Genomic DNA, 20,559 nt, shown 5'->3' with positions numbered 1-20,559 from the left:
TACCAACAATTAATTTTGTATGATCATTCCACTTCAAATCGTTCCGTACGCATACTCCCAGATATTTTACAGAAGTAACTGCTACCAGTGTTTGTTCCGCTATCATATAATCATACAATAAAGGGTCCTTCTTTCTATGTATTCGCAATACATTACATTTGTCTATGTTAAGGGTCAGTTGCCACTCCCTGCACCAAGTGCCCATCCGCTGTAAATCTTCCTGCATTTCGCTACAATTTTCTAATGCTGCAACTTCTCTGTATACTACAGCATCATCCGCGCAAAGCCGCATGGAACTTCCGACACTATCTACTAGGTCATTTACATGTGCCTGTACGGTAAACAGTACTCAGTGCTCAGATGGCTCTGAGCACTATGGGGCTTAACATCTGAGGTAATCAGTCCCCTAGAACTTAGAACTACTTAAACCTAACTAACCTAAGGACATCACACACATCCATGCACGAGGCAGGATTCGAACCGGCGGCGAAACTTTCATTATATATAAAGCTGGCAGCTGAATTGGTGCTCAGTCTTACTCGGATATGTATTTCATAAATTAATAAATTAACACAGTATCGTGAGGTAAATGTTTTCTTTATTGCCATTTAATTCCCCCGAATCTGCCTCTTACATTTTCATATGGTCAATTACGATCTGTTACACTTTAGCAGCTCGTCATTCGAATTCGTTCGATATTTGCGCACATGCTTACTTGATAAAGACTCCAAACTTGAAGCAATACTCTAGAATAGATCGCACTAGACGAAATGCACCTTCTTCAGAATCAATCCAACATATCAGAATTCCATTCTCCGTCCCTAACACCCATTTTAAGTTCTCGTCCTATTTGATATCGCTTCTTGGCATTAAGCCTAAATATTTCAAAATGGTTCAAATGGCCCTGAGCACTATGGGACTCAACTGCTGAGGTAATTAGTCCCCTAGAACTTAGAACTAGTTAAACTTAACTAACCTAAGAACATCACAAACATCCATGCTAGAGGCAGGATTCGAACCTGCGACCGTAGCGGCCTCGCGGTTCCAGACTGCAGCGCCTTTAACCGCACGGCCACTTCGGCCGGCTCCTAAATATTTAAAAGCTGCGACGTGCTCCAGTAGTTCGCCACTAATCCCGTAATCAACCACTTGCGAACGATGAAAACAGACAAGATCAGCGATCCACTGTACATCCTCTCAGTGACCCAAGCGAGTTTTGTGAGTAATGAAATCCATGTCAACAACGCACTGCGCGACACATTTATGCGTCGCAGTGCGGTGACCTCACCAAAGCCTCTTGCGTTCTAATTAAATAAAAGCACTCGGCAGAGTGCTTTCAGTCTGACAGCCATGCAAAGAGGGTGGCGTGATGTGGCGGGTTAGCATGTGTGCGCCATCTTGTCGTAATGGCAGGTGCACTGGATTCTCTGCGAGCGGACTCATGTGTAGAACCAGCAGCCTCTGGGGAGCCGTTAATTCACAAAATGGCCGCTTGTTTGACGTACTTTTTTCACTTAATTGACCCAAACAAAAAATTTGTGTTGCGTGCATGGCGTGAATTATTGTGCGGCCTCAGCGGTTCCAAGAAATAACCATCCAACAGAGAGAAAAAACAGACATACGACATGTACTACCGAGATTTTTCAGAAATGAGACCATTAACGATTGCACATAATGCGAGATACTGTCCCTTACGGTGTCTGTTGATCGAAGCTATAGCAATTTAGCACACAGAAGCATTTTGTATATAATGACACTGAGAATGTGAACAATACAGAATGTCGTAACTCTCGCCCCCGAAGAGGCGTTCTGTGTACACTTTCCGCCTATCCAATCGCTCTTCTGCGTTTAACAAAATTTCCATATCACTCTTAATGTTGCCAACCTCACTTTTAGCCCGCCCTGTTAGCCGCGCGCTGCTGGTCCCCGGCACGAATCCGCCCGGCGGATTAGTGTCGAGGTCCGGTGTGCAAGCAGCCTGTGGGTAGTTTTTAAGACGGTTTTCCGTCTGCCACGGCGAATGGGGGCTGGTTCCAGTTATTCCAGTTCCACTATGTCGGCGATTGCTGCGCAGACACTGTCTCCACGTACGTGTACACCGTAATCACTCTACCAAGCAAACATTTGGCATTTGGTGGGTTACACTCGTCTGGTGGGGGGGGGGGGGGGGGGTGATGGTCCACTGTGGGCCGAACCGCACTATAACCCTGGGTTCGGTGTGGGGCGGCGGAGGGATCGGTGATGGGTGGACTGCTGTGGCTTGTTGTGGCGTTGTGGAACACTGAGAGCTCCCTCGTTTCTAGGTCCCCGGTTCGATACACAGTGCACAGTGTTTTACCGCAGGCTGTTTTGACTTTTCTGTACGCTGAATCAGTCATTCCGTGGACCAATTCCTTTTCGATATCTCCACATTTTTCCAGCAGCCATTTAGCTTTGGGTTCCTTGCACTTTCTATTTATTTCATTACTAAGTGATTTATATATAGCTGCATTCCTGCCTTTGCCTGAACTTCCTTCTTTCGTCGGTCAGCTGAAGTATTTCTTCTGTTATCCAATGACACTTCGCAGTTACCATCGTTGTAACTATGTTTGGACCGGCCGGAGTGGCCGTGCAGTTCTAGGCGCTACAGTCTGGAGCCGAGCGACCGCTACGGTCGCAGATCGAATCCTGCCTCGGGCATGGATGTGTGTGATGTCCTTAGGTAGTTATGTTTAATTAGTTCGAAGTTCTAGGCGACTGATGACCTCAGAAGTTAAGTCGCATAGTGCTCAGAGCCATTTGAACCATTTTGTAACTATGTTTGTCTGTCCTACATCTGTGATTGCCCTTTTCATAGATGTCCACTCTTCTTCAGCTTCATTATCGCAGTGCATATAGGCTTAGAGAACATCAAAAAAATCTCACCATTCCGCAGTACTTCAGTATCTCATCCCCTTCCACATAGGTTCTTTCGCACATTTCTCTGAAACTTAAGTCCCCTCTCTATCATTAGCAAACTGTGATCTGAATGTATATCTGCTGCTGAATACACAGTATAGTCCAATAGCTGAATTGAGACTCTCTTTCTGATCATAGTGTAATCCAGATGAAATCTCCCCGTGTCTCCCGGTCTTTTCCAAATGTAAATGGTTCAAATTGCTCTGAGCACTATGAGACTTAACATCTGAGGTCCTCAGTCCCCTAGAACTTAGAACTACTTAAACCTAACTAACCTAAGGACATCACACACATCCATGCCCGAGGCAAGATTCGAACCTGCGACCATAGCGGTCGCTCGGTTCCAGACTGAAGCGCCTAGAACCTCTCGGCTACACCGGCCGGCTTTCCAAGTACAGCCTGTTGTGATTCCTAAACAGTGTATTCGCTGTTACTAGCTGAAATTTATTACAGAATTCAAGGAATCTTTCTCCTCTTTCATTCCAATTACAAACTCATATTCTCCCGCAATTCTTTCTTCTATTTCTTCCCCTACAACCGTGTTCCAGTCCCCCATAATTATTATATTGTCATTTTCCTTTACATACGAAATTACCTATTCAGTATCCTCACTTATTTTATCTGTTCAGCCTTTGCTTGTGTCGTCGGCATGTATACCTGAACTACTGTTGTTGGCGTTAGTTTGCTGTCGATTGTGATGAGACAAACCCCTTCACTGATCCGTTCGCAGTAACTCATTCTCTGCTCTGCCTTCCTATTCACAACAAATCCTACTCCAGTTCCACTAGTTTCTTCTACTGTTATTACCCTATATTCGTCTTATCAGAAATGCTGATCTGCTTTGCATTGCACTTCAGTGACCCCCCACTTTATCTAGACTCTGCTTTTGCATTTATCTTATCAGGTTTTCTAGGTTACCTACGACATTCAAACTTCCGACATTCCAGGCTCCGACTCGCAGAAGGTAACTCCTTCGTTCGTGCCTCCCTTTGGCAGTTCCCTCCCAGAGATCCGAATGGAGGACTAATCTGGATTCTTTTGCCAATGGAGAGATCATCATGGCACTTTTTCAAATACTGGCCACACTCTATGACCATGAAGGTAGACCATGTACGTATTTCGGAATGGAACGGAAATCGCATGTACAGACAAACAAATGATTAAAATTTCAAAAAAATGATGATTTATTTAAGAGAAAGAACTTAAATCGAACAAGTCAACAACGGTTTGGTCCACCTCTGGCCCTTATGCAAGTAGTCATACCGATTGGAATTGACTGATAGAGTTTTTGGGTGTGCTCCTGAGGGATATCGTTCCAAATTCTGTCCAATTGGCACATTAGATCGTAAAAATCCGGAACTGCTTGAAGGACTCTGCCAATCGATGGAAACGTTCTCAATTTGGGAGAGATCCAGCTACCTTACTGTTTACCATAGGGTTTGGCAAACACGAACACCAGCTGTAGAAAACCTCGCCGTGTATTGGCGGATATTAGTTTGCTGAAATGTACGCCCAGGATGGCTTGCCATGAAGGGCATCAAAACGGGGCGTAGAGTACGCTCGACGTACCGCTGTGCTGTAGGGATGCCGAGAATGACAATCAAAGGAATCCAGCTATGAAAAGAAATGGCACCCTAGACCATCACTACTGGTTGTCGACCGTACAGGGGATGACTGGCATGTTGGTACGCCACCGCTATCCAGGGCGTTTGGAGACAAGTCTTTGCTGGTCTTCGGGGCTTAGTTCGGAGCTGGACTCATCACTTAATTCTACTCCATTCATTGAGATTCCAGACCGGAGATGTATCTGGAGACCCCTTGGACAGTGGTGGATACAAACCTGACTGTCGCTCGCCATACGGCCCCACAACCATTTTTTTTTTTCATAGCAGGACCCCCTTTAATTGTCTTCCGCAGCACCACTACAGTACAGCTATTCGCCGACGATATTCTACGCCCCGTTTTTTTCCCCTTCAAGGTTCAAATGGCTCAGATGGCTCTGAGAACTATGGGGCTTAACATCTGAGGTCATCAGTCCCCTAGAACTTAGAACTACTTAAACCTAACTAACCAAAGGACATCACACACATCCATGCCCGAGGCAGGATTCGAAGCTGCGACCGTAGCGGTCACGGTTCCAGACTGAAGCGCCTAGAACCGCTCGGCCACACCGGCCGGCTCCCTTCAAGGGAAAAAGCCGTCTAGAGGACATCCAACAACTCTATGAATCAATGCCAAGCCGAATGTGTCATTGCCTAAGGGCCAGAGGTGGACCAACGCGTTATATTGAGACGCTCATTTTGTGAAGCTCTTTCTCTTCAATAAATCATCCGATTTTTCTGACGTTGTAATAATTAGTCTGTCTGTTCACGTACATCATATCTACCGATTTCCGTCCCATTCAGGTGATTCCTTCGAGGCGAAGCTTTTTTTTTGTCTTTGAATGTGTTACGTGTCTTTTATACAATGGTATCCAGTGGAACATTTTTTCGTGCTTCAGTATTTTGACTGATTTGATGCGACTGATCACAACTTCCTTGCTCGTGCCAAACTCTTCGCACTTGCACCTTGCACACTCAATTATGTGATGGATGTGTTCCAATCTCTGTGTTCCCCTACAGTTTTCTCCCTCTACAGCTCCTTCAAGTACCACGGAAATTATTCCCTGGTCTTATACATGCCCTATCATGCTGCTGCTTCTTCTTGTTACTGTTCTCAGTGTGTCACCTTCCTAGGTGTTTCTGCGGAGAACTTCCTCATTTCTAATCAGGCAACCTAATATTCAACATCGTTGTACATTACCGCATCTCAAACAGTTTCTGTTTTCTTCTTTTCCGGTTTTCCCGCAGCTGGAACCACCGTCTTATTTCGGGTCTCTCCAGTAGGATGCAATTCCTATCTGTTAACTTTCGTAGAACGTCCTTCGCACAAGCGGCACTCGAATGTCAACATGTCTTTCGAGTTCTATGAGCTCAGTGGGGACTGACTGGCTCGCTGCTCCAGTTACCGACTGACAGTTTTGGCCCCAGTGCACCTCTTTTGGCTGCGAGTATGCGACTCTTTGGTGAGGGACTTACGAGCGAGTCTGAAGGCTGAGATGGCCGACTCAACTGTGTATAGATAATTAGTAACATTTGGTTACTCACTGTTTTCCCTGGTGTTATAATTTTAACAGCCAGTACTGCATTCAGAGATTTGTATAACCACTTAGATCAGTGGCTCCCAACATGGGGGTAATTACCCCCTGAGAGATAAAATGAAATTTAATGAGGGGTAAAAACTAAACAATTCGATTCTGTTTTAGTCAAGAAACTAAACTATGTTCAAAAGATCATCATTATTATTACAATTTTGTAAGACTGTCATATTATTAATGTAAGTTATCAATAAGAAATTATTCTCAATTAGCAGCATTAACGTCGTGAAGGTTACAGGTTCCTCACTTAGTCCACCCACTACACATATATTTTATGCTTTGTCCAGTACAACGCAGAAGATAAAAGTGAGACATACACGCAACAAATGCTAAATATCTCAAGAAAACTTCTCCAAGTTGTAGATAGTCTTCTCCAAATTGTAGATAGTAGCTGCAGTAGTCCAGAATTTGCTTCATTACTCACTTCGAAACAAATAAATGAATTTATTGATAGTACGACACAGCAGTAACTACACAAAGGCTACTATAGTGCTGCACAAAATTTTATTATTATTATTAAAGTGGTTAAACACAAAGCTTTAACAGCCTGAACTCCTCCAATTTCTGCCAGTTTATTTTTATTTTATTTATTGATCCATTTGATTCATTACATACTTAAACAGTACATTGAATGTAAGACAAGTCAAAATTGCGAAAGGAGCAAGGAGCAGAAACACACACACACACACACACACACACACAGAGGGAGAGAGATAGAGAGAGAGAGAAAGAGAGTGCATGACAAAATTAATTACAGATAACAATCATAAATTACAAGTGACAAATATAGCAATTTGAAAATTTGAATTTAACCATTATTAGATAATCATTGTTTACAAGGCTATTTTTTGTAATTTAAAAGTTCTTTTACAGAGTAAAAACATTTTTCCACTAGAAATGACTTAAGATTATGTTCAAAAAAAATTTTATGTTGCTGCGATTTTAAATCACTGGGTAGGCTGTTATATAGCTGAACTGTTATCTGTGATACACTTTTTTGGTACAGTGCTGTTCTACACTGTGACATGTGGATATTATTTGTGTTTCTGGTGTTGTGACTGTATATATGCTTAAGTTATTGAAGATGTCCAGTTTGGTTTAAAAGATACTCATTTGCGAACAACATACACTCATTTATGTAAACGCTCGGTAGGCTCATTATTTTCATCTGGATGAAATGTTGTCTACATGTTTCCAGTTTTCTTAGGTTGCCAGTTCAGAAGTAAGGAAGTGATTTATGAACAGTCAGTAGCTGCAGGGGCAACAGTCTTGATGATTGACTGATCTGGCCTTGTAAGACTAACCAAAACGGCCTTGCTGTGCTGGTACTGCGAACGGCTGAAAGCAAGGGGAAACTACAGCCGTCATTTTTCCCGAGGGCATGCAGCTTTACTGTATGGTTAAATGATGATGGCGTCCTCTTGGGTAAAATATTTCGGAGGTAAAATAGTCCCCCATTCGGATCTCCGGGCGGGAACTGCTCAGGAGGACGTCGTTATCAGGAGAAAGAAAACTGGCGTTCTACGGGTCGGGGCGTGGAATGTCAGATCCCTTAACCGGGCCGGTAGGTTAGAAAATTTAAGAAGGGAAATGGATAGGTTAAAGTTAGATATAGTGTGAATTAATGAAGTTCGGTGGCAGGAGGAACAAGACTTTTGGTCAGGTGAATACAGGGCTATAAATACAAAATCAAATAGGGGTAATGCAGGAGAAGGTTTAATAATGAATAAAAAAATAGGAGTGCTGGTAAGCTACTACAAACAGCATGATACGAGGCATCAAGGGATCACAAATTTAGCATTGGAGGGCAGTGTGGAGGGTAAAAATCGTAGAGGGAGACCAAGAGATGAATACGCTAAGCAGATTCAGAAGGATATAGCTTGCAGTAAGTACTGGGAGATGAAGAAGCTTGCACAGGATAGGGTAACATGGAGAGCTGCACCAAACCAGTCTCAGGACTGAAGACCACAACAACAACAACAAGTATAGTGCACACATGTGAACTTGTTTGATTTTAAATGGGGTTGCACTCTTCAGGTCACGCAAGTGTCACAATGGTAAGGAGTAATGCGGAGGAAGCATGTTTTGTAGCAAGTGTGTACCCTCACTGGAGATACTTAGCTTTCTTTTCTGAGAAGGAGTTGTGGGTAGCACTTGCGATGTACCACGAATTCCTCCGTCACTCATTCTCTCTCTCTCTCTCTCTCTCTCTCTCTCCCTCTCTCTCTCTCACACACACACCCACACACACACATACACACACACACACACACACACACACACACACACACACACACACACTATTAGCCATTAAAATTGTTACACCACGAAGATGACTTGCTACAGAGGCGAAATTTAACCCACAGGAAGAAGATGCTGTAATATGCAAAAGATTAGCTTTTCAGAGCATTCACACAAGCTTGGCGCCGGTGGCGACGCCTACAACGTGCTGACATGAGCAAAGATTCCAACCGATTTCTCATACACAGACAGCAGTTGACCGGCGTTGCCTGGTGAAACGTTGTTGTGATGCCTCGTGTAAGGAGGAGAAATGCGTACCATCACGTTTCCGACTTTGATAAAGTCGAGACGTGGCTGCACGATCCGTTACAGCCATGTGGATAAGATGCCTGTCATGTCGACTTCTACCGATACGAGGCCGTTGGGATCCAGCCTATCGCGATTGCGGTTTATCCTATCGCGACATTGCTGCTCGCGTTGGTCGAGATCCAATGACTGTTAGCAGAATATGGAATCGGTGGGTTCAGGAGGGTAATACGGAATGCCGTGCTGGATCCCAACGGCCTCGTATCAGTAGAAGTCGACATGACAGGCATCTTATCCACATGGCTGTAACGGATCGTGCAGCCACGTCTCGATCCCTGAGTCAACAGATGGGGACGTTTGCAAGACAACAACCATCTGCACGAACAGTTCGACGACGTTTGCAGCAGCATGGAGTATCAGCTCGGAGACTACGGCTGCGGTTACCCTTGACGCTGCATCACATACAGGAGCGCCTGCGATTGTGTACTGAACGACGAACCTTGGTGCACGAATGGCAAAACGTAATTTTTTCGGATGAATCCAGGTTCTGTTTACAGCATCATGATGGTAGCATCCGTGTTTGGCGACATCGCGGTGAACGCACATTGGAAGCGTGTATTCGTCATCGCCATACTGGCGTATCACCCGGTGTCATGGTATGGGGTGCCATTGGTTACACCTCTTGGTCGCATTGACGGCACTTTGAACAGTGGACGTTACATTTCAGATGTGTTACGACTCGTGGCTCTACACTTCATTCGATCCCTGCGAAACCCTACATTTCAGCAGGATAATGCACGACCGCGTGTTGCACGTCCTGTACGGGCCTTTCTGCATACAGAAAATGTTCGACTGCTGCCCTGGCCAGCACATTCTCCAGATCTCCCACCAATTGAAAACTTCTGGTCAATGGTGGCCGAGCAACCGGCTTGTAGCAATACGCCAGTCACTACTGTTGATGAACTGTGGTATCGTGTTGAAACTGCGTGGGCAGCTGTACCTGTACACGTCATTCAAGCTCTGTTTGAGTCAATGCCCAGGGGTATCAGGGCCGTTATTACAGCCAGAGGTGGTTGTTCTGGGTACTGATTTCTCAGGATCTATGTACCCAAATTGCGTGGAAATGTAATCACATGTCAGTTCTAGTATAATATATTTGTCCAATGAATACCCGTTTATCATCTGCTTTTCTTCTTGGTGCAGCAATTTTAATGGCCAGTGGTGTACACACACACACACACACACACACACACACACACACAAAATATCATTCATCATTTTAAAAATAAGTGTTCCACGAAGTCTTTCATTCTACATTTTCGTTAGGTGCTAAAGTTGGTGATAATCTGGGGGAGGGAGGCAACACGTGGTGGAAGGGGTGGCGGCAGATTGGCGGGGGGGGGGGGAGGTTACTAGCTAATGTCTGATTGCACTTAGGGGTAATAGTCTAAGAAAGGTTGGGAACACGGATGTAGATGGTTAGAAGTGGACCGTCGTTAAGCGTTACTCGTAATCAACAGTTCGGTACTGACCTCTCTGCAGCGGGGCGGCCGACCTCGCCGACGTAGCGCAGGCCGTGTATGCTGGTGTTGCGGCAGTACTCTGAGAAGTGCGACACGGAGTGGTTGACGCTGACGCCGGGGATGCTGCGCAGGCTGCGGCGAGAGTCCAGCTTCTCCAGCGGCGGCACGACGCGCTTCACTGCTCCGTCCAGCGCCCCCTCCTTCAGTCTGCAAAAGACCGCCACACCGCTCTTCAGACCCGCTGCCGTATGTGTACCGGTCAATACAGTGTCCGAGCCAAGGCTCTCTGATCTCGGCAGGCAGCCTACACCGGATAATCAAGTAGGCTACATGAACGTTATGTAGGACCAAACTGATATCAAAAGATGAAGTGATTCACGATAGCAGTTTCTGACACTACAAATCATCACCAGACACCTAAGTAATAAGCTCACAGCACAAATTAGTAGTCACCCCCCTAAACCTTACAAGTAGGCTGTTTAGTTTTTTTATTGGTAACGTCACGTAGCGCTCTGTTTCAAAATCACTGGCTGTGCTGTGTGCAGTCTGTGGCTGGTTTGCATTGTTGTTTGCTATTGTAGTGTTGGGCAGTTGGCTGTTAACAGCGCGTAGCGTTGCCCTCTTGGAGGTGAGCGGCCAGCAGTGATGGATGTGGGGAGAGAGATGGCGGAATTTTGAGAGCGGACGATCTGGACGTGTGTTAATAATTCAGCAAGGGACTGATTAACAGCATTGCTGGTTCTAAGGACAATTCCAAAAACTTTGTGAGTCCACAAGTGGTGGTTATGGACTTGCTATATTGTCCGCAAGACTCTTCGATGGTGATTGGGCACCTGCACAGTCGCGACAGATGGCTGCTGGCCGTCTCTACAAGGATTGAAGTGGGTCTGCACCTTTGATGATCCACCAGTACCATTATTTCTACAAGGACTCCAGTGGGTGTGCACCTCTGGTGGCCCACCACTACCGTAATCTCTAACAGGACTACAGTGGTCTGCTCTGTGATGACCTACCTACCAATATTCTTCAACTTCGACTGACTCTGCTGTGGGTTTGCTCTGTTGGGGCCCATTACCTGTCTGCATGTCAAGAGTCAGCACTGTTGGAAGGACAACACTACTTCTTCAAGACTGCATGGAAATGGACTACTTCCGTGTGCATTTTCTTTTACTAATGAGACTTTGCAAAAAAAAAAAACCTCTAATTACTATTGTGATAAATGATCAGGACTGTCTTTATGAGAACAATTTTAGCTTTTGACCAACATTATATCAATAAGTGTGTGCATTTGATATCTTTGTTATTGTAATTATGAAATTTTTTTTTCAAATCTGCATTGGCCACTGCCCAAAACAATTTGTAAAATTTTTTGTGGGGAGCATGGGAGCTATGTAAGTAAGCTGTTTAGGTTTTTTTATTGGTAACGCCACGTAGCGCTCTGTTTCAAAATCACTGGCTGTGCTGTGTGCAGTCTGTGGCTGGTTTGCATTGTTGTTTCCTATTGTAGTGTTGGGCAGTTGGCTGTTAACAGCGCGTAGCGTTGCACAGTTGGAGGTGAGCCGCCAGCAGTGATGGATGTGGGGAGAAGGGTGGCGGAATTTTGAGAGCGGACGATCTGGACGTGTGTCCATCAGAAAAAGTAAATTTGTAATATTGGATATCATGGACTGTTATGACTTTTGAACACTATGAAGGTAAATACATTGTTTGTTCTTTATCAAAATCTTTCATTTGCTAACTACGCCTATCAGTAGTTAGTGACTTCAATAGTTAGAATCTTTTATTTAGCTGGCAGCATTGGCGTTCGCTGTATTGCAGTAGTTCGAGTAATGAAGATTTTTCTGAGGTAAGTGGTTTATGAAAGGTATAGGTTATTGTTAGTCAGGGCCATTCATTTGTAGGGATTATTGAAAGTCAGATTGTGTTGCGCTAAAAATATTGTGTGTCAGTTTAGTGATGATCAGAATAAGTAAAGAGAGAAATGTCTGAGTACGTTCAATTCTGCTCAGCTGTTTGAAAATCAAATAAAGTAAGGGGTTTATCAGCACAGTATTCATTAATTTTTCTAAGGGGACGTTTCAACCTGTATATGTATATCTTTGTAGAATTCGTACCTAGCGGTCAGTACCCGGACTGCAGCCACCGCACAAGCTCCAGCAACACACTGGTTGTCAGCCGTTGGTGACACACGCACATAAGCGTGTCATCTTCCGGATCCAATATTTTCCTGGATAGCATTTACGAGGGGCAGCGTCCGTTGCTTGGCATAGGCCCATAGGAACATACGAGGGTGAGTCAAATGAAAACCTTAAATTTGCAATAACAAATCGAAATTTCGCGCCGTTATCGTGTAAGTTGGTAAGCCTGCTACAAACAGCGTGCAGAATGGCCTGTTGGTGGCAGCATACTGCAGATGCACACATACCGTCGCAGTATCAGTATAAATATGGCCGCCCCACTTGCAACTTGCACCAGGGAAGAACAGTGTTCTGTTACTCGGTTTTTGCGTAGTGAAGGTGTGAAACCTATTGAAATTCATCGACGAATGAAGGTTCAGTACGGCGATGCATATTTGTCACAGCAGCAAGTGTACGAATGGAGTAGGAACTTCGCAAATGGTGTGACTTCAGTGGAAGGTGCTCCTCGTCCAGGTCAGGCACAACGAGTTGTGACTCCACAGAACATTGCAGCAGTTGAAGCCATAGTGAAGGAAAACTGCTGAGTGACACTGAATGACATTGCAGCATGTTTACAAATTAGTCATGGGTCAGCACACCACATTGCGCAAGATGTGCTCCAGTTTCACAAAGTGTCTGCAAGATGGATGCCATGGCAGCTGACTCCCGAAATCAGAGAACGACTTGTTGATGCTTGTGAAGAACTTCTTCGGCGCTTAGAACGAGAAGGTGATGGCTTCCTTGCAAGAATCGTTACTGGGGACGAAACCTGGGTTCACTTCCGCCAACCGGAAACGAAGACAGCGAGCAAGGAATGGCGCCATTCCTCATCACCAAAACCAAAGAAGTTTCTAACAGAACCATCAGCAGGAAAGGTTATGCTGTCTCTCTTTTGGGACGAAAAAGGCGTCATTTTCCAGCATTACATGCCTAGAGGGACCACTGTCACCAGTGCATCATACACAGATCTCCTAAAAAGTTATCTGCGGTCTGCAATCAAATCAAAGGGACGTGGATTGCTGTCAGCAGGTGTCCTTTTGCAACATGACAATGCAAGGCCCCACACTCCCCGTACAACAGTTGCAACAATCACAGACCTGCGTTTTGAGTGTCTTCCTCATCCACCATACTCACCAGACCTTGCCCCAAGTGATTTCCATATGTTTGGACCACTCAAAGACGCAATGGGAGGAAATAAGTTCCGTTCTGATGAAGAGCTACGCTAAACGGTGCATGAGTGGTTGCGCGGACTACCAAAAGAATTTATTTCCAAAGGAATTTATGCACTTTGTAAGCGCTGGAAGACTTGCATTGAGCGTGGGTGAGATTATATTGAAAAGTGATACAGCTTTGTACCACTTCTGCACAATAAATAATATTTTAAAAAATATTTAAGGTTTCAATTTGACTCACCCTCGTACTTTAATCGGTTAGGTGACAACAGTAGCCGGCCGTTGTGGCCGAGCGGTTCTAGGCGCTTCAGTCCGGAACCGCGCTGCTGCTAGGGTCGCAGGTTCGAATCCTGCCTCGGGCATGGATGTGTGTGCCGTCCGTAGGTTAGTTAGGTTTAAATAGTTCTAAGTTCTAGTGGACTGATGACCTCAGATGTTAAGTCCCATAGTGCTCAGAGCCATTTGGACCATTTTGTGATAACAGTTCGTTGCGATTTTAACACAGACTGGACATTCATTACTGATGGTGGTTTACCAACAGTAGGAGGCTGACAACTTTGCCTACCCACACCAGCCGTTACTCTCCGACATTCTGTAATAGCTCCCTATACCATATGATATAGCAGTATATACGCCAGAAGATGGAACTTAAAATTGCGATACCGGTCGTGTGAGTCTCTAATCGACTGCAGTAAATACAGCTATTGCGGACTATGGGACTTTTGATTCGCTGTTATATTTGAACACGTGTATATAAAAACCTGTGAAACACTGTGTGAATGGTCAACCAGTATGTATAATTACTTTAGCTGTGGCTCCCTAGTTTGAAAATTATCTGCCGCGTACAGTAACTTTGAATGTGATATTACGAGCACAAAACTAGAAAGAGTTGCAGGCTACCAGAATACTGTATGCTGTGATTTAGAATCTTTGTAATTTTATAAGCGTTCCCCAGGTTTAAGTAAAAGATATTTTTCTATGAGTGAATGTGCGTGTTATTGATGTGGGGCTATTTTTGTCTTATATTAGCTGTAGTTTGCCGCACTGGAACTCTAAACCAAAATGAGTGCCTTTCCTCCACAGTGCTCTGCCGATTGCACTACATGGGCACGCTTCACGGAGCCATTAAAAGTTGCAGTTAGATTTCCACAAACGCTCAATAACGAATGTGGCCCAGAACCTTCAAAACCTAATGTCTAATTCGAACGTAACAAGGCGTACTTCGAGGATACGACAAATCCCAGAACTTTGACATGAAACTTCGTGGCAGATTAAAACTGTCTGCCGGACTGAGACATGAAACAGATCTTTGCCTTTCGCGGACAAGTTCTCTACCGACTGAGCTATCCAAGAACGACTTATCAGTAGCCGTCAGAGCTCTACTTCCACCAGAACCTCTTCTCCTTACAACCAATCTTCACAGAAGTTCTCTAGCGTAGCACACAGTACGTATAATACAAAAAAAATCATGGTTCGAGTCCCGGCTCGGCACTTAATTTCAATCCTGCCAGGAAGTTTCAGATCAGCCCACAGAATGAAAATCTATCCTGGATACTTCCTCATAGTCGTCGGTCATTTATTACGTCGCATTTCAAAGCTAGTGCGTTGTACTTCAGTAAATTTAGAAGAGATTCAGTGCCTCTGTTACGAGGGGACAGAGAATCGACATCAAACGTTAATTTAGACACTATACACGTAATGTTCTTACTTCAAGAAATGTAGTAATCAGCATCTTTTCTGCATTGATTTATTTATGCCGAGACACGTTTCGGGATTTCGCGCATCTTCAGTTCACGTAGTACATTTATATCCTCGTCAGTAGAACTATTTTATCGACTGCTTTTTGAATGCAGCAGATATCCTGTGAAAAACTGCGTAATATACAATTTATATACTGTAATGGTTCGAACAGGTGTTCTTTTAATGATGTAAAATGACTATCGGCATTTAAGATGATTGGTTATACACTTAGTGGAGTAGTCAGTGACTAGCATTGACAGAATTGTAACTGAATTATATTGAATGTTACTAAAATGTTATGAGATATTTTACTTGTAAGCCGAGTTATTACTACACACATTATTAGAACTACACAGTGGATTAATATTTTAGAATGAATACCTTGTCGCAAAGGGAAGGAGAACAGAAAATTGTGGTCTTTTCTTTATTATTACAATTACGTTTTATTTCACAACTGTATGTCATGTGCAGGTTACATAAATGATTTATGGAAATTTCTAAGATTCATTTTGATGAGTAACTCTCTTTGAGTATGTCGAATCTCATTTGGGAATATGCGCATGCGCCAATAAATATCTGTTTCTTTGCGTAGATTCATTCTTTTGACTTTGTTTGCCAGACTTACTCTTTGCATGTTGCTTTTCGATGATGTTCATCTGCAGCAACATGTAAGACAAAGGTGGATTTGCTTAGGTTTTTACACCAAGCGCATACGTGTGTCCGCAGAATCGTATTTTGAAATATGGAATTTTTCGTACATAAATTGCAGTTCTGTATGTACCTGATCTACTGCACGGGTTGGTGGTGTTTTTAATACTGTGATGGCTTTCGCCTTTATTTTGGTAACTGCGTAATCTGATAGTTGTATCTCGAAAAGTTTTGGTAACTTAAGTGAAAGTTCTGTCAATTATGGCACGTACATGTATCTTTCTGTCGGCTGTGTTGTGGCGTTATCTGAGGTGGTTGTGTCTTTGTCATGTGGGACCTTAACTCGTCTATTAAACCTGGATTGTAGCCATTATTGTAAGCAGCTATTTTAAGGATATTTAGTTCTTCGGTAGGGTACCTGTGGTCTAGGGGTAGCGTCATTGATTAGTAATGAATGCGTCTTAAATTCTGATTAATAGTCGGCACAAGAAGTCACCCTCATTCTGCCAACAGCCTTGTCAAAGTGGGTGGAGGAGCGGACAGAGGTTCAGGGCACTCTCTTGTCTTTGGAGTGGAAAACTGCCCCTAAAGGCGGAAGAATCAGCAATGATCAACGGCATGAGGATGCAGAAGACAATGGAAATCACTGCATTAAAGACACACAACGTATGTCCACAGGATACGTGGCGTGTAATTGAACAAGTGTCATTACGATCCTTCCATTGGCAAAAGATGCCGGAATAGCCCTCCATTCGAATCTCCGGGAACGGAGTGCCGAGGGGGAGGTGACCATGGAAAAACTATTGAATTACCAACGACAGCATAACGTTCTACGAGTCTGGGCGTGTAATGTCAGAAGCTTGAACGTGGTAGGGAAATGCAGAGGCTCAATCTAGATATAGTAGGGCTCAGTGAAGTGAAGTGGAGGGAAGACAAGGATTTTTGGTCAGATGAGTATAGGGTAATATCAACAGTAGCAGAAAATGGTATAACGGGAGCGGTATTCGTTATGAATAGGTAGAGCAGAGTGTGTCTTACTGTCAACAATTCCGTGATAAGGTTGTTCTTATCAGAATCGACAGCAAACGAACACCGACAACAATATTTCAGGTATACATGCTGACATCGCAAGCCGAAGATGAATAGACAGAGAAACTATATGAGGGTACTGAACGGGTGATACAGTACGTAAAGGGAGATGACGATCTAATAGTCTTGGGGAACTGGAATACAGTTGTAGGTGAAGAAGTAGAAGAAAAGCTTACAGTAGAATATGAGCTTGGGACAAGAAGTGAGAGAGGAGACAGACTAATTGAATTCTCTAATAAATTTCAGTTAGTAATAGCGAATACTCTGTTCAAGAGTTACAAGAGGAGGACGTATACTTGGAAAATGCCGGGTGATACGGGAAGATTACATCACGGTCAGATAGAGATTCCGAAATCAGGTACTGGATTGTAAGGCGTACCCAGGAGCACATATAGACTGGGATCACAGTGTAGTAGAGACGAAGAGGAGGCTGAAGTTTAAGAGATTATTCAGAAAGAATCAATAATCAAAGAAGTGGGATACGAAATTACTAAGGAATGACGACGCACGCTTGTAGTTCTCTAGGACTATAGATACTACAATAAGAAATAGCTCAGTAGGCAGTACAGTTGAAGAGGAATGGACATCTCTAAAAAGGGCAATCGCGGAAGTTGGAAGGAAAAATACAGGCACAAAGAAGGTAACTGCGAAGAAACCATGGGTAACAGACGAAATTCTTCAGTTGATTGATGAAAGAAGGAAGTACAGAAATGTTGAGGGAAATTCATGAATACGAGTCACTGAGGAATTAAACAAACAGGAAGTGCAGGGAAGCGATGACGAAATGGCTGCACGAAAAATGTGAAGAAATCGAAAAAGAAATGATTGTTGGAAGGACTGACCAGCATATAGGAAAGTCAAAACACCCATCGGTGCAATTAAAAGCAAGGGTGGTAACATTAAGAGTGCAACGGGAATGCCACTGTTAAATGCAGAGGAGAGAGCGGATAGATGGAAAGAGTACATTTAACGCCTCTATTAGGGGAAGATAGTCCGATGTGATAGGAGATGATACAGGAGTCGATTTAGTAGATATAAGAGATCCAGTTTTAGAATCAGAATTTAAGAGAGCTTTACAGGACTTAAGCGATTACTGCACATAGCTATGGCGTTTCAGGTTTTATGTGAAACAAACATTCGCAGAATAGTCTGAGATAATCTGTTTCACATACAGCTTGAAACGCCATATCTGCGTACACTAATCGCTCTTGGATATCTGATGATGGATAAATTCCGAAAGTCGTCACATGAGCAATAATGTCATTCCTTGCCTGATGTTTGACTTTAACCACTGCGACCCATTCCGCCGGAATGCAGAAATACAGACTGTTTTTATTTCAAGTTTGACCTCGGATAAGAAATAACAAGAGAAATGTGTTTTTTTTCGTGCGATGTAACTACAGATTAACAAATTTCGATTTTTTTCCTTTAATTGTACTGTGAAACCTTACTTCTTCCCTAATTTCATCATTGTAGATCAACGGGAAGCCCGTTATGCACTTTGTGGAGTGAGTTCGCCAGTATCAAAATATATGATATAAATGGCCGTACCTTTTGACTGAATTAACTCAGATGCTAACGTTTATTATACCACAAAGGGTCCGTAGACGTTAATATGTGACATAAATTTCTACTTGATGTGTGTCCTCATCCCTGAGAAAAAGTGTTCTTAACAGACTGACGGACGGCTAGTCGTATAACAAATGACAAAAATTTGTTTTCGTGTGATGTAATTACATATCTATAGTTTTCAGAATTTCTTCCCTTAGTTGCACTGTGAAACCCTGGTTCTTGCCACATTTCATGATACTAGGCGAACTGGAACTACCCTATAGGTTTTGATGAGTGAGTTTGCGAGTATCAAAATATGTGACCCCAAGTGGCATTAGCTTTTGGCTGCATTGACTTAGAAGCTTACATTTGTTACATCGCCAAGGGCATATAGGCCTTAGTACGTGACATACATTTCAACACGACACGACTATCCCTTTCTGAGAAAAAGAGGTGTTAACCGACAGACGAACAAACAGAAAGTCAGAAAAGAAACGAACAATAATCTCTCGTGTAATATAGTCACAAATTTACTGTTTTCGGACATTTTTCCTTTGGTTGTATTGTAAAACCTCCCTTTCTGTCAAATTTCGTGATTCTAGGCCAACGGGACATAAATTTCTACGTGATGTGTGTGCTCATCCCTGGGAAAAAGTGAGTGAATTAGCGAGTATTAAAATATGTGACATAAATGGACTTATCTTTTGACTGCGTTAACTTGGAAACTCAATTTTTTGCACCGCTAAGCTTACTTTATTACACCGCCAGGGACCTATCAAATTTCAAATCGATATGTCTATCCGTTCCTGAGAAAAAAAGGTTTTTAACAGTCCAACAGACAGACAGACAGGGGGACGGACAGCAAAGCTTCCTATAAAAGTTCCGTTTTTACTAACAAAGGCACGGAACCCTAAAATTATGAAAAAAATTATCGAAAGAACGAGAGGGTGCCTCCAGAGTCGTGGAGGGCATTTGAGTAATTTCATACATAATCCCAGGAAGCATACTCTGAAACAATATATAAATTACTTAATTTCGTGAATAATGTTATGTGCTATTATGCACTCAGAAGCTGCGTTTCTTGTAGAAAACTCTACATGGGCCTGAGAGCCGCAGACTCCTGCATACATCTTTTGTGAAGCCTGCCTCTCGTAACCCCCGTCGTGGACTCACCCGTTCATCGCGTCGCGGCCGTGTGCTGTGCGTGGCGCGCTCTGCTGGACGCACTGCCGACAAGTGAACTGGCCAACGCACGCCACCCCTGCTGCTTCCGAGGCCGCCGCCCAACCACTGCTGTGCGCACGCCCATCCACACTGACGTCACGATCAAAAGGCATCCGTGCGCCTCGCTCCTTTCGCAAGCACGAGACCGAAAGGCCAAAAAGCTCTCCACGCGACCATCCGTTTCTGAGCACCATCCTACCATCAGCAATACGGTCACAAGTTTTTCCTTCTACTACTAATAACCAGTGATTGCATATTCGGAAATCGTTGAATAAGAAATTGCAGTTGGTACCAAAAGCGTTAATGATATTTCAAAAGCTATATATTTTTTACAATAAGCTGTTAAACGAATTATACAAGATATCTGCGCATTTTACGGTTAAAACTACGAGGGGCGATAAATAAGTAATGCAACAAGTTTTCGTTCTCGGCCAATATCGATTGGAAAAATGCTGAATTTGTTGTAGGACATCGTGATACACTCACTCTTCAGCCCCTATAGTTTAACGAAGTTCCAATACATGGTGGAGCTGTACGCCTTCAAAATGTGTCTGTAACGGATCCGCATTCCGACCAGAGAGCTGTTTCTTTTGGCAGAAAAGCCAGAGCATCGCAAATATTCAGAGGCGCTGCCAGTGAAAAAAAGCACGATGAGTTGCTGGGCGAAGAGTTTGTCATCATCGCAACAAGGTCGTGTAAACCAGTCCGATCTCCTGCAGCCGGCCGCGGTGGTCTAGCGGTTCTAGGCAGTCTGC

At 43.7% G+C, this 20,559-nt stretch overlaps 1 protein-coding gene across 1 annotated transcript in view; it reads right to left on the bottom strand.

The window, feature by feature from the left end:
- LOC126455968 (pickpocket protein 28-like) overlaps positions 1-19,917 on the bottom strand; it is a 124,281-nt gene extending 104,364 nt beyond the window's left edge. Inside the window, exons 1-2 of the mRNA XM_050091724.1 lie at positions 19,754-19,917; positions 10,213-10,410 (exon numbers count right to left, since the gene is read on the bottom strand). Coding sequence (XP_049947681.1) covers positions 10,213-10,410; positions 19,754-19,917 — 362 coding nt within the window. The remainder of the gene's footprint in view (positions 1-10,212; positions 10,411-19,753) is intronic.
- Positions 19,918-20,559: the final 642 nt, after the last annotated feature.

The sequence above is a fragment of the Schistocerca serialis genome, chromosome 2, assembly GCF_023864345.2.
Source record: "Schistocerca serialis cubense isolate TAMUIC-IGC-003099 chromosome 2, iqSchSeri2.2, whole genome shotgun sequence".
NCBI lineage: Eukaryota > Metazoa > Arthropoda > Insecta > Orthoptera > Acrididae > Schistocerca > Schistocerca serialis.
Note: the sequence above shows the minus strand (reverse complement) of the source record. Positions and strands in the feature narration are given on the sequence as shown.